The sequence below is a fragment of the Scyliorhinus canicula genome, chromosome 16 (genome assembly GCF_902713615.1).
Source record: "Scyliorhinus canicula chromosome 16, sScyCan1.1, whole genome shotgun sequence".
In the NCBI taxonomy this organism is placed as follows: Eukaryota; Metazoa; Chordata; class Chondrichthyes; order Carcharhiniformes; family Scyliorhinidae; genus Scyliorhinus; species Scyliorhinus canicula.
This window is the reverse complement of record NC_052161.1, coordinates 48,942,199-48,955,410: the sequence shown is the minus strand read 5'-3', so window position 1 is coordinate 48,955,410 and position 13,212 is coordinate 48,942,199. Positions and strand designations below refer to the sequence as shown.

Here is a 13,212-nt window from a genome sequence, read left to right as displayed (position 1 = left end):
ATCGGTGGGCTCCGATCGTGGGCCAGGCCGCCATGGAGATACCCCCTGGGGCCAGATCGCCCCCCCTCCCCCGTACGCCAGAGCCTGTCCGCGCCACCAGACCCGCCGGTAAGGGAGGTGTTTTGATTCACGCCGGCGGAACCGGCATTACAGCAGCGGGACTTCGGCCCATCGCGAATCTCTGACGCTGGAGACTTCGGGAGACGGCAGGGGTGGGATTCACGCCGCTCCCCCGGCGATTCTCTGACCCGGCGGGGGGGTCGGAGAATCCAGTCCCTGGTCCTGAGTGGATCCAAATGATCATTTACCATCTGCCGCATGAACATTTTTTGGTAAGTACAGTTGTCACGAGGCTGGGAATCAGGCCCAACATTGCACATGGCTTGTTATGCTTCAACAATGGTTCAATCACTGTCGTTTCATACAAATGCAGTCAAAACATATCCATTCTGCACAGCAACGGTGGTCTGGAGAACAGTTTCAGTCTTGCTTCATTGTTTGGGGACTCTCAATTGGCATGGACATGGAATTCAGTCTTTTACAAGCAGATAGTGGGAGCAAGAGAGGCAGTTCGGAAGACTTTCATTGATACAGAGCTTCTCATGACCACTGGCCACCTCAGTGCACTTTGCAGCCAATGAAGTAAAGTTTTTGAAATATCATCACTGTTGTTATGTAGGAAATGCACCAAATAATTGAGCTCAGCAATCTCCCACAAACAGAGATGTGATAATGACCAGATAATCTGTTTTCTGCGATCTTGATTGGGGGATAAATATTGTCCAGGACATGGTTCGGACAAGTATTCTTATTTCCTCATCTAAATGGTATTCCATTTTAAAGTACACAAGACCAGCTTAGACCAGTATTCTTATTTCCTCATTTGATTTTGTTTTTCCTTCGAAGAGGGCCTTGGTTTAACAATTCACCCAAAGGACAGCGCACTACTGCACTTGAGTGTCAAGCCTAATTTTTGAGTTCAAATCTGGTGTTACCCTTAAACCCGGTACCCTGTGATTCAGAGGCGGGTCGGCTACCAACTGAGTTATGGCTGATAGACAAGATAAACAAAATCAAGAACAAAAAAAAACTAAAGGCGTGGAACAAAGAAGTAAGAGCAGTAAGAAATGCCCGTGCGATCCCTGTCAGGGGAATGATGTCCACATTTTTGGAAATCTTAAGTGGCAAATCTGATGAAATGCTGAAATGAACAAATATTAGTTTGAGTCTTGATTATGTTTTCTCAATGGCAACATAATTCAAATGTGTCTGTTGCTGAAACTTGGCGACTAAGATTGGTTCTTTAGAGAACAATTGAACTGTTTGAAATTAAGTGCTGCAGATTAATCACAGGAGTACAGAAATCACCCCAGTCAATGCTGCACAATGTGGAAATAAGGTAGAGGGAGGTAATCCCTCTTAATACTGCTTAAGAAATAAATAAGGGGGGGTGGGGGGGGGATTCTCCCATCTCCCGGCAGAGTGTCCACGCCATCGTAAACGCCGTCGCATTTTACGCCGGCGTAAACGGGTCGCTGCCAGGAGTCATTCTGGCCCCTACCGGGGGCCAGGACGGCGCTGGAGCAGTTCACACCACTCCAGCTGCCGATACTGGCGCAAACTGCGCACTGCGGGATCCGCACATGCGCCGGCGCCAACGCGTGCACACACGGTGGCCTCCTTCAACACACCGGCCTCAACGCAACATGACGCAGGACTACAGGGGCTGCGCGTAGGAAAAAAGGCTGGGGGACAAAGAGCTCGGCCCGCCGATCGGTGGGCCCCGATCGCGGGCCAGGCCCCCCCGCCCCCCCCCCACAGGCTGTCACCCGACCCTTGCACACAGAGTTCCCGGCGGCTGCGACCAGGTGTGGATGGCGCCAGCGGGACTCAGTGTTTTAACTGCGGTCACTCGGCCCATCCGGGCAGGAGAATCGGCGGGCCGGTCGCGTAGAGCGGCCCCTTACTGGCACCTGGCCAACAACGCCGGCGCCTATGGCCCGGTGTTGGGGCGGCGTGGCCTGGTCGCGGGGATTCTTCAGCCTGGCCCAGGGCTGGGAGAATCCCGCCCGGGATACTTAATATGAACAAACTATATTGAGCACACGGAAATACTGCAAGTACTTGCAGGACATTAACACATCAAGGACTGATGCCCTGGTATTTATGGGGAGAAATGGGCTGGAGTGTAGGAGACTAAAAACTGTCAAGGAATGTGGCAAGGCCAGTAACGCCAAATTTAGTGGCAGTATCCCATACTTTTTTGAATACCAATTCTCATTCAACAGGTTGCCCAGTCGATAAGCTCGCCGAGCCCCAGGAGTAAAATGCTACAGGACGGGTACGGGCTGACCACAGAGATAAAGAAGCTAAGATCAGCAGAAAGGAAGCCCCATGGTTCCATGAGAGCACACATGCTCCTCTTGGCCTACAAGATGTGTCGAAAAAGCACTTTGTTTCTTCAGCTGCCAGCTTTCATCTCAATTTTACCGCTAAGCATTGGAAAACCGGGGCAGTAGCAATTAAATTCCATTCAGGCTCCCAATTGCTTGGTGGGAGATAAATTTAATTATGTTAATGACGCTGCCTCTCTAAAAGGGGGCACTCACAGACTTTGCTAACCACCGGCACAAAAATAGTTGGAGGTGCATAGCTATTGGGTTGGGGTTGCATTACATGTTTTCCAGGGTTAACCCCAACATCCCTAACCATGGTACGGTTAATATCAAAACCTGCACTTCTGAAGAATATGACTTTGAAAGATTCAGTAGTGATGAGAACAACTTGGAGGAGAAAACTGACCAGTTTTGATAGAAGGGGGTATCATAGGTCATATACCTGATTCTCTTTCTGGAGACTACGAGCTCCCAGCAGCGGTCAATCACTATTGGTTTCCGCTGGCACCAGGAACGGGAACCGGTATGTGAGGCTCTCTGTTTAACATTCTAATTTATGCATGAGGGAGAGCTCGCCAGATTCCGTTGGAATCCTGGTAACGTGCTGCCATTTTGAGTGGGCGGCCGAAGACCGGGGTCCTCCAGTGGGTCCCCCTTCCGCCCCACAATGAACGTCCTATCCCACAACCCCTCTGCTAATAAGTAGGGGCACACTTTCCTACCCCCCCCCCCACCACAGGAATAATGGGTCACCCCACCCCTACAGTATGCACGCATGAGGATGACTGAACCCATCCCACTTATTCCCATCCTCAGCTATCAGACCCCATCAGAACCCTCCCATCAGATCCCCCAGCAGACTACCTCCATCAGAACCCCTAACAAAGACCCCCTTCAGTCACCTATGCCTGAAAGTTGAAGCGCAGTCCAGACAGTGGAGTGAATGATCGCTGCATTTTCCCTTACCCTTCCCTAACATCTGATCCCTCAGATAAAAGTAACAGCAGCAACTGTTACAAGTGTCAGCAGCTTCCTCAAAAGGCAACTACCTCAAACGGTTTCAAATTCTTTGACAGCCTTTGAAATGCAAATCTTCTATTCAATTTAACAGAACAATACACTTCACCAGCCAGTCATTGACTGTTTTATTGGTCCAGACACACCTGCTTAGGGGGTTTAATTATTTATATTTCCCTTCACGCTTGAAAGTATCACAAGTACCCTCCATTGATGCTAGCCACAATGTTTATATATACTCTTATGAATGACAGCTCTTCACCACATGAAAAGCAGATAAGACCTATCACTTCCTCTTTTTCTCAGCAAACCTGTGCGAACTTGCACCAAAGCCTGCCTGATGGATTTCCCGTTGTGGGGGTCAACGGGGAGATGGAGGGCGGGATTCTCCGACCCCCTGCCGCCCTGTTGCTCGGACGCGGCTGCCATATTCTCCATCGCTGGTTTACAGGCGGGGGTGGGGTTTACGCCGCGCTAGTCTGGGCCCCGATGGGTCGAGTAGCCATCGTTTCCTGGCCAGTCCCGCCGGCGTGAAATGGATATGGTCCATCATGGCGGGACCTGGCTTGTAGGCCAGCTAGCTGTGTCCTCGGAGGGCTGGGGTGGGCGGGGGAATCCAGCCCCGGGGGTCCACCGATCTGTGGGCGGGCCTGCGCCATGGGGGCACTCTTTCCTTCCAGCCTCTGTAGGGATCTGCCATGGCCGGGTTTGGAGAAGAACCCCCCTGTGCATGCGCAGGAAACACGCCGGCGGATCTGCGCATGCGCACCCCTTCGGCGCCGGTTGTCGCGGCGCCAACCCCTCCAGCATCGGCCTAGCCCCCGGAAGTACGGTGGATTTCGCACCTTCCGGTCGGCCCGACGGCAGAGTGGTTCGCGCCGCTCTTGGCGCCGGCGTCAGGCCATCCGGCCAGTTGCGGGAGAATCCCGCCCTCGACTCGGGTTTCAAGCCCGTTAATGACATTAACATTTATGTAAATGCTTGCTTGGCATACTCCCATTGGCATGGGGCAGGTAACACGCTGAGGCCACCGGCAAGGGTCAGAGCATCGCAGCGGATTTGGCGCCTTTCCCCCCTGACGCTACATCCTCTGCCTGATCAGGAATCCCGATTAGAATGGTGCAGTGGTTAGCACTGCTGCCTCATTCCACTGAGAACTTGGGTTCAAACCCGGTCCCGGGTCACTGTTCGTGCGGAGTTGTCTGCATGGTTCTCACCTCCACAATCCAAATATGTGCTGGGTAGGGGGTTGGTGGATTGGCCACGCTAAAGTGCCCCTTAATTGGAAAATAAGTAATTGAGTACTCTAAACTTATAAAACTAAAGGAATCCCGGCCATAGTCTCATACACCACAATGCACAGAAAGCCAGGCATAGACAGTGTTAATCTTGCTTCATTCTTCTCGGGGTTGCGAATCAAAAGGAAATAACAAGCACTCAGCATCTTCGACACAGAGGCAACCAAAAGCTAGAAATTACTTTGTTTTAATTGAGGCATTAAAAATTAAGTAGGAAACATGCCTCGATTAAAATAGCGAAAATAATAATTTAGCACAAGTGCAGTAAATATCCTGACAATAAGATCACCAGGGATGCTCTATAACCTCCACAGCAAAATGAATAAGGTGGATATGAGATAAAGGAGAATTAATTTAGAAAATGTTAACATGTGGCACAGAGAAAGTTGATCTTAACAAGCCTTTACTGGACTTAGGCCATTGAAATCTCGGCAAAGAAAACTTCTTGTAAATTGCAGTCTGGTGTATACAACTTTGCTCCTTTTTATAGTTGAGACTTTTTAACGCTACACTTGGCAAAATGTAGCTCTGGTCAGGCTTCCAGGTTTTAATGTACATGATGTTATTAGTTTTAATACAGTCCGTGACTCATATTTGGTTTATGTCTGCAGTCATTTTTTCTCTGTTAAAATTGAATACCTCCCAACAAATTTCAGCTCTTCACTGATTCACTTCCAGATTAAGAAATGATTGAGCATAATTGTTCGCCAGACACAAATTGCAGATTAATAGAGTAACTTGCACTTCTTGCTCCTTGAAACAATGCTTAAGATTTTACTCAGTGATAATACCATACGGCTCAGGACAACGTTTGCCCACAAAGCTTTAAGACCTTAGGTGGAACTTGCAATTGCAGTGGGGGGGCGTTAAACAGGCCGAAGCAGGTCAGCCCGTAATACACCATGCCTGATTTTTCCATCTATTCAATTGGCTGGATGCATGATAGGCAGACAGTCCAAAACCAACCCTGATGTTGAACCATCCGCCCCTGTGGTCTTTCAATTGCAATTTACTAATTATATTTTTCTGGTATGTTAAAAATCAAATCCCGTTAACGGGACATTGTCCACATGAAAAATGATTGGATAATTTTGCTTTCTATTTTAGGGAGAGGAGGGGGCATATATTAAGACATCACACACGAGCAGGACATTGATGAATTTCAATGCAATTTACATCATTTTGCCACGTGCCTGCAATCAAATGAAGAAATATATGCCAAATGCTGATCAGGAAGATGAAATCCTTTAATACTAATTCCCAGCACACAATCCAGTCAGCAGTGCTAACCACATCAAATAAAGACTTTCAGAATCTCACCATCAAATCCAACCGAACAATTTACGAAATTAAGAGGCCTCTTGGTTTCACTGTATAAAATATAAAGTAGATATCCTGCTTACCTATCCAGCACATAAGTGAGAGCTTTCTGTCGGGTTCCTGAGTAGACAGATGGGCTTGTTTCCCAAGCAATTAAATTGGAAGCATCATGGAAAAGATGAATGTTCACCAAGTCAAAGGCACTGTCAAGAAAATAACCATCACACAAGTGAATCATCATGCAGGCGCTCTTACAATCATGACAGAATTTAGAAAATGGTACTGTTGCATATCAAACTGCCATAATAGAAGCCTTACAAAGACATTTGTATTTTGGTCTATGCCCTTTGCACATGCTGGGATTAATTATTCTAGTTAATAAAATTCTTTAAAAAATGATATTCATCCAATTTTCTGGACGATAATCATATTTGCTTACTAAGCATTCTGGCACTGTCATTTTAATGGAGAATTGCTTTTAAACAATACATTGTAAGTAAGCCCTCATATCTATCACAACACAGATGGAACCTCATTATACCTGTCAGCTCACACCTTATATATTGAATGTTATTGTCATCTAATCCATGAAAAGTAAATAATGCACCCCCATGTACATACTTTGGAGAGTAGCTTCACACTTAGAATGACACAATCATAAAAATGTGCCATTTCGTTCATTAATTTATTAAGTGTTATTAAAAATCTGTAAAACCGAGCTTCATTATTTTAAGTGTTCAACAGCCAGTATTCAGAAGCACTCACAGACAAAGGATTTATGAGGGGACCGAGACAGAATTTTTATGCAAAAAGTAAAATGTAGGAACAAAAATCATTTTCGCCTTATGCAGAAAATGTCATTCATTAAGAAATGGCCCCTCGCTGACAGAATTTCTTTAATTCAGCTTTTTAATGATCACGAAGAAGACAGATGATTAACAGGAGCTCCGGATCAGAAAAATATTAACTGGAGACCAAAGACACATGATAGGGAGCGCAGATGCTTCCCTCTTCTTACAAGTGAAGATCCTCACTAAAAATAATACTGAGTCAGATCAGACTTTTACCACACGCAGATGTATTCAGTATTGAGATCCAAAAATGAGCTTTTACATTTTGAATGCTTAAATAAAGTAACACAGAAATGATGCCCATTGCACCCATTCAGAATTGATTACTGAATTGTAATTTGGAATCAGGGACTACAGAGTGATCAAGTCAATATAACTATGTGGTGGGCTTCTCTGTGTGGGAAATATCCTCCAACTTCAACCAGCAAATTGAAATTAGGTAAACAATAATGGCATGAAGACACACTGGCTGCTTGAATCTCATTGCGTGCTGCTCAGCCACTTAGACAAAGAAGATACAAAGTTCTCGACTCTTTGGAGTTAATCCATCTCAACCGAGGTAAAAGTTCAGGGATTACAGTCGGCCTTGATTTCAGTGGCATTTGTACTGCAAAGGGAAGGAAATAAAGCCGATTCTAGGGCCTGGTGGCTATCTAATTGTCTTTCTCATGGAAGTAGGCAAGGTCCGGCATAGTCCACAGTGCTGTCCACCTGTGGTCAAATATTTACTGATAATTACTGCTTGGGCTGACAAATGAGAAACTGCCCCATAGCAAGCTGCCCGGTTGCTGTACTATTATATATGTACCCGTCACAAGGGTAATGTCATGAAATTACACTTTTAGGAACCTGGGCTATTCTCCCCATGTTTTGTTAAAACTAGGAAGCACTGTGGCAGAGCAAGTTCATCACCAAGTTTGCAAATTATTGTCCATCCATTTGGTCATTGGGTGGTTTGCTAGGCCACTTCAGAAAGACGTGGGGAGGTAGTGGCATTGTGGTATTGTCACTGGACTAGTAAACCAGAGACGTAGCAATGCTCTGAGGATCCAGCTTCAAATCCCCCCACTGCAGATGGTGAAATTTCAATTCAGTAAAAATCTGGAATTACAAGTCGAATGATGACCATGAAGCCATTGCCAATTGTCGTAAAAACCCATTTGGTTCACTAATGTCCTTCAGGTTCTGGCCAACATGTGATTCAAGACCCACAGCAATGTGGTTTATGAACTGGCCCCCTCAAGGGCAATTAGGGCTGGGTAATAAATGCAGGCACAGCCTGCGGCACTCATGTCCCATGAATTAATACGTTTTTTCAAAAGCACAATGAGTCAGCTAACTAACATAAAGACCATGCCTGGTAAGGTGGTATGATCCCTTCCCTGAAACACAGTAGTAAACTAATTGGGTCGTCACAACAATGTGATGTTTTTTTCCATCTGATGCTTTCTAACAAATTCCCAGATTTACTGACTTAATTTACACAACTTTCTCAGGTTAAGGTTGAACTCGTGAGCTCAGGCTGCTAGGCTGCATCCATAAATGCACATCTACTGGAATGTTCACCGGGGATTGTCTAGAAGTCCTGCCCTAATTTCGGTGGGAGATCAGTGGAATTCCGAGAGGAAAGTCACTTGGCCATTTTCAGCTGTTTACTCCAATCTCCTGCTGTTGTAACAAACTGGTATTGAGACCAGTCCCTAGAAATTCAGGGTTATTATCTTCAGGCAAGGAAAAAAGAGATCAACACTATGAAAATTGCACCTTCTTCACAAGGTTAAGTGATCAGCCCTTGTTTAAGGACAGATATAAATGCGTTGGAAGCAGTTCAGAGAAGGTTCACCAGAATAATACCTGGAATGGGTGGGTTGACTGGAAAGGTTAGACAGGCTATGCTTGTATCTGCTGGAGTTTTGAAGAGCAGAACCAAGAACAAAGAAAATTACAGCACAGGAACAGGCCCTTCGGCCCTCCCAGCCTGCGCCAATCCAGATCCTTTATCTAAACCTGCTGCCTATTTTCCAAGAATCTACTTCTCTCTGTTTCCCGCCCGTTCATATATCTGTCCAGATGCATCTTAAATGATGTTATCATGCCCGCTTCTACCACCTCCGCTGGCAAAGCGTTCCAGGCACCCACCACCCTCTGTGTAAAAAACTTTCCACGCACATCTCCCTTAAACTTTCCCCCTCTCACCTTGAAACCGTGACCCCTTGTAATTGACACCCCCACTCTTGGAAAAAGCTTGTTGCTATCCACCCTGTCCATACCTCTCATAATTTTGTAGACCTCAATCAGGTCCCCCCTCAACCTCAGTCTTTCCAACGAAAACAATCCTAATCTACTCAACCTTTCTTCATGGCTAGCACCCTCCATACCAGGCAACATCCTGGTGAACCTCCTTTGCACCCTCTCTAAAGCATCCACATCCTTTTGGTAATGGGGCGACCAGAACTGCATGCAGTATTCCAAATGTGGCCTAACCAAAGTCCTATACAACTGTAACATGACCTGCCGACCTTTGTACTCAATACGCCGTCCGATGAAGGCAAGCATGCTGTATGCCTTCTTCACCCCTCTATCGACCTGCGTTGCCACCTTCAGGGTACAATGGACCTGAACTCCCAGATCTCTCTGTACATCATTTTTCCCCAGGACTCTTCTATTGACCATATAGTCCGCTCTTGAATTAGATCTTCCAAAATGCATTGCCTCGCATTTGTCTGGACTGAACTCCATCTGCCATTTCTCTGCCCAACTCTCCAATCTATCTATATTTAGCTGTATTCTCTGACAGTCCTCCTCGCTATCTGCAACTCCACCAATCTTTGTATCATCTGCAAACTTGCTCATCAGACCACCTATACCTTCGTCCAGATCATTTATGTATATCACAAACAACAGTGGTCTGAGCCTGTGGAACGCCACTAGTCACCTTTCTCCATTTTGAGACACTCCCTTCCACCACTACTCTCTGTCTCCTGTTGCCCAGCCAGTTCTTTATCCATCTAGCTAGTACACCCTGAACCCCATTCAACTTCACTTTTTCCATCAACCTGCCATGGGAAACTTTATCAAAGGCCTTACTGAAGTCCATGTATATGACATCTAGAGCCCTTCCCTCATCAATTAACTGTCACTTCCTCAAAGAATCCTATTAGGTTTGTAAGATATGACCTTCCCTGCACAAAACCATGCTGCCTATCACTGATAAGTCTATTTTCTTCCAAATGTGAATAGATCCTATCCCTCAGTATCTTCTCCAACAGTTTGCCTACCACTGACGTCAAGCTCACAGGTCTATAATTCCCTGGATTATCCCTGCTACCCTTCTTAAACAAAGGGACAACATTAGCAATTCTGCAGTCCTCCGGGACCTCACCCGTGCTCAAGGATGCTGCAAAGATATCTGTTAAGGCCCCAGCTATTTCGTCCCTCATTTCCCTCAGTAACCTGGGATAGATCCCATCCGGTCCTGGGGACTTGTCCACCTTAATGCCTTTTATAATACCCAAAACCTCCCCCTTCCTTATGCCGACATGACCTAGAGTATTTAAACATCCATCCCTAGCCTCAACATCTGTCATGTAAGAGGCGAGTTGAAACATATAGGGCGGGATTCTCTCAGCCCGGGGCCGGGTCGGAGAATCCCTGCGATCGGCGCGAATTGCGCCACGCCGTCCTGACGGCAGGTTGCGATTCTCAGCAGAGCGGAGCATCAGCGCCATTGGCGCCGCCGTGGTTTGCGTGGCGCTAGTTGGGGGCCGCTCGACGCGGCAACCCTGCCGATTCTCGGTCCAGGATGGGCTGAGCGGCCATTATAAAAAACGCGAGTCCCGCCGGCGCTGTTCTAATCTGTTCTCACCCTGCAGGACCTCGGCATGGAAGTGTCCGGGGGCGGATGTGGGGAGGAAGGGGGGGATCGACCCCGGGGGGACTCCGTCGTAGCCTGGCCCACAATCGGGGCCCACCAATAGGTGGGCCGGCCTCTCGGACTGGGGGCTTCCTTTCTTCCGTGCCGGCCCCTTTAGCCCTACAGCATGTTGCATCGGGGCTGGGGAAGGGAGCCACTACGCATGCGCGCGTTGGCGCCAGTGCCACTGCGCATGCATGGACCCCGTGATGCCCAGTTGACGCCGGGATCAGCAGCTGGAGCGGTGTGGGCCACTCCAGTGCTGTGCTGGCCCCCTGTCGGGGCCAGAATTGCTGATCCTGCGGCCTTGTTGACGCCGTCGAGAAACGCAACGGCGTTTCCAACAACGTCAACACTTAGTCTCAAGATCAGAGAATCCCAGACATAAGATCCTGATCCTGTCTTGTGGAGACACTCAGTTAGATTCTCCGTTCCACCAGACACTTGCTTCTCGGCCATGCACCATTAGCTGACAGCAGGATTCTATCTTCCCACCGCTTGTCAATGGCATTTGCCATTGCAGCCACCCCTCGTTCCGGGAAACCCTGGGATGGGAGTCTGCTGCCGACGGGAAATGTGAATCGCAAATACCGGAGAATTCCGGCCAATATTTCCTCTGTATGGGCGGCACGGTAGCACTGTGGTGAGCACTGTGTACCCGAACAGTACAGAATGTGCCGGAGTGTGGCGACTAGGGGATTTTTACAGGACCTTCATAGTAATGTAATGTAAGCCTACTTGTGACAATAATAAAGATTATTATTGTGGGAGAAGCTTGAGCGAAGGGTCACTGTTTAAAAATAAGGGGCTGGATTCTCCGCAGCCCCGCGCCAAAATCATGGCCGGCACGGGGGCGGAGAATCCACTTTCACACCATAACTGGCCTGGCGCCAGTCTGGCGATGCTCTGGGCCCCGAAAATCGGCGTGACCGCGGAGTACACCGTGCAGCTGGAGGCCCATTGCCAGAGGCCTGCCCAGCAATCCTCCACTCGCGACCGAGTTCCCAACGGTGTGGAATTAACGAGCTATTGCTGGTCGGGATGCTGGCGTGGTGGCTGCAGACTGTCCCCGGCCGCTCTGGTCGGGGGCGGGGGGATCGGAGACCAGGGGAGGCCTTATAGGCGGCAGAGGATTAGATCACCGCGGTTTCAGGCCTGACGCACAGCCGATAAGGGGGGTCTCCTTTCTCTGCATGCATCCATTGTCTGAGTCCGCCATGGAGTTCGCGCAGCCGCTGGAAGCCGTCGCCATGCACATGCGCGGCCTCCAAACCGGAAGTGGGGGGCCCGTATCCGCAGCTAAAGCTGCGATATTTACTTCGTGTCCCTGCTAGCCCCCTGCAGGGCGTTGAATTAGTTCAATTTTTTATCGGAATTTTGGGAGTAAGACTCCATCGTTTTTATGCCGGCGTGGGGACATTGGCCGGGATTCTCCGATCCCGCGGCGGGTCGGATAATCGCCGGGGGGCACCAGAATCGCGCCACACCGCTCCGATGCAGGGCTGCTAATTATTCGCCGACAATCGTGCCCCGCGGTTGCCGCCGTGCCGGTCAGGGGCCGTTGAAGCGGCCCCTGCGACGATTCTCCACGTTCGTCGGGCCTTGTGCCCGCCGAGTCCTGCCGGCGTGGGTTACGTATGGTCCTACCCGGCGGGAACTCGGAGTTCTGGCTCCGGGGGCCATCCTGGTGGGTGCTGGGGGGATCCGACCCGGGGGGGGGGGGGGGGGGGGGGGGGAGGGGGACAGGGGGCCTCCACGGTGGCCAGACCCGCGATCGGGGCCTACCGTTTGGCGGGTGGGCTAATCCTGCTGGGGTCCTATGTTCCTCCACGCCGGGCCCCTGTAGGGCTCAGCCATATTGCCCATGGGCCGGCGCAGGGACGGCAACCCACGCACATGCGCTGACCCGCGCCGGCTGTGGCGTGCATGCGCGGACCCGTGCCGGCTGTGGCACGCCGGCTTTCGAGCGCACAGCACTCTGGCACCGCACTAGCCCCCAAAGAAGGGGTGAATGCCTAGGCCCGTTGACGCCAGCGTCGCTCGTGTCTGTTTTGACTCCGGCGTCAACACATGGCCAGGTCCCGGAGGAGAATTTCTTTCCTCTCAGAGTTGTGAGTCTTTACAACTCTCTTCCACAAAAGGCAGTGGAAGCAGTCTTGAATACCTTCAAGGCATATTTTTGATAAGCTAACTAGTGAAAGGTTATCGGAGGGGATAGGTGGGAATGTGGAGTTGAGGTTACAATCAGATCAGCCATGGTCTTATTGAATGGCGGAGAAGGCTCGAGGGGCCCAGTGATCTACTCCTGCTCCTAACTCGTACGTTTGTATGTTGAATTAAAAAACAACTAATTTCTTCAACCTGAGTTAGTTGAGCTTAATTCTGTAGGTCGGATCAGAAAATTGTTAACTAAGAAT

At 49.0% G+C, this 13,212-nt stretch overlaps 1 protein-coding gene across 2 annotated transcripts in view; it reads right to left on the bottom strand.

Annotated features, from left to right (window-relative positions):
* The window catches only part of LOC119950798 (inositol polyphosphate-5-phosphatase A), a 659,385-nt gene that overhangs the window by 202,897 nt on the left and 443,276 nt on the right, over positions 1-13,212 (bottom strand). For both annotated transcript variants that reach the window (XM_038773583.1, XM_038773584.1), the window contains exon 8: positions 6,115-6,234. In XM_038773583.1, the coding sequence (XP_038629511.1) occupies positions 6,115-6,234 (120 nt within the window). The remainder of the gene's footprint in view (positions 1-6,114; positions 6,235-13,212) is intronic.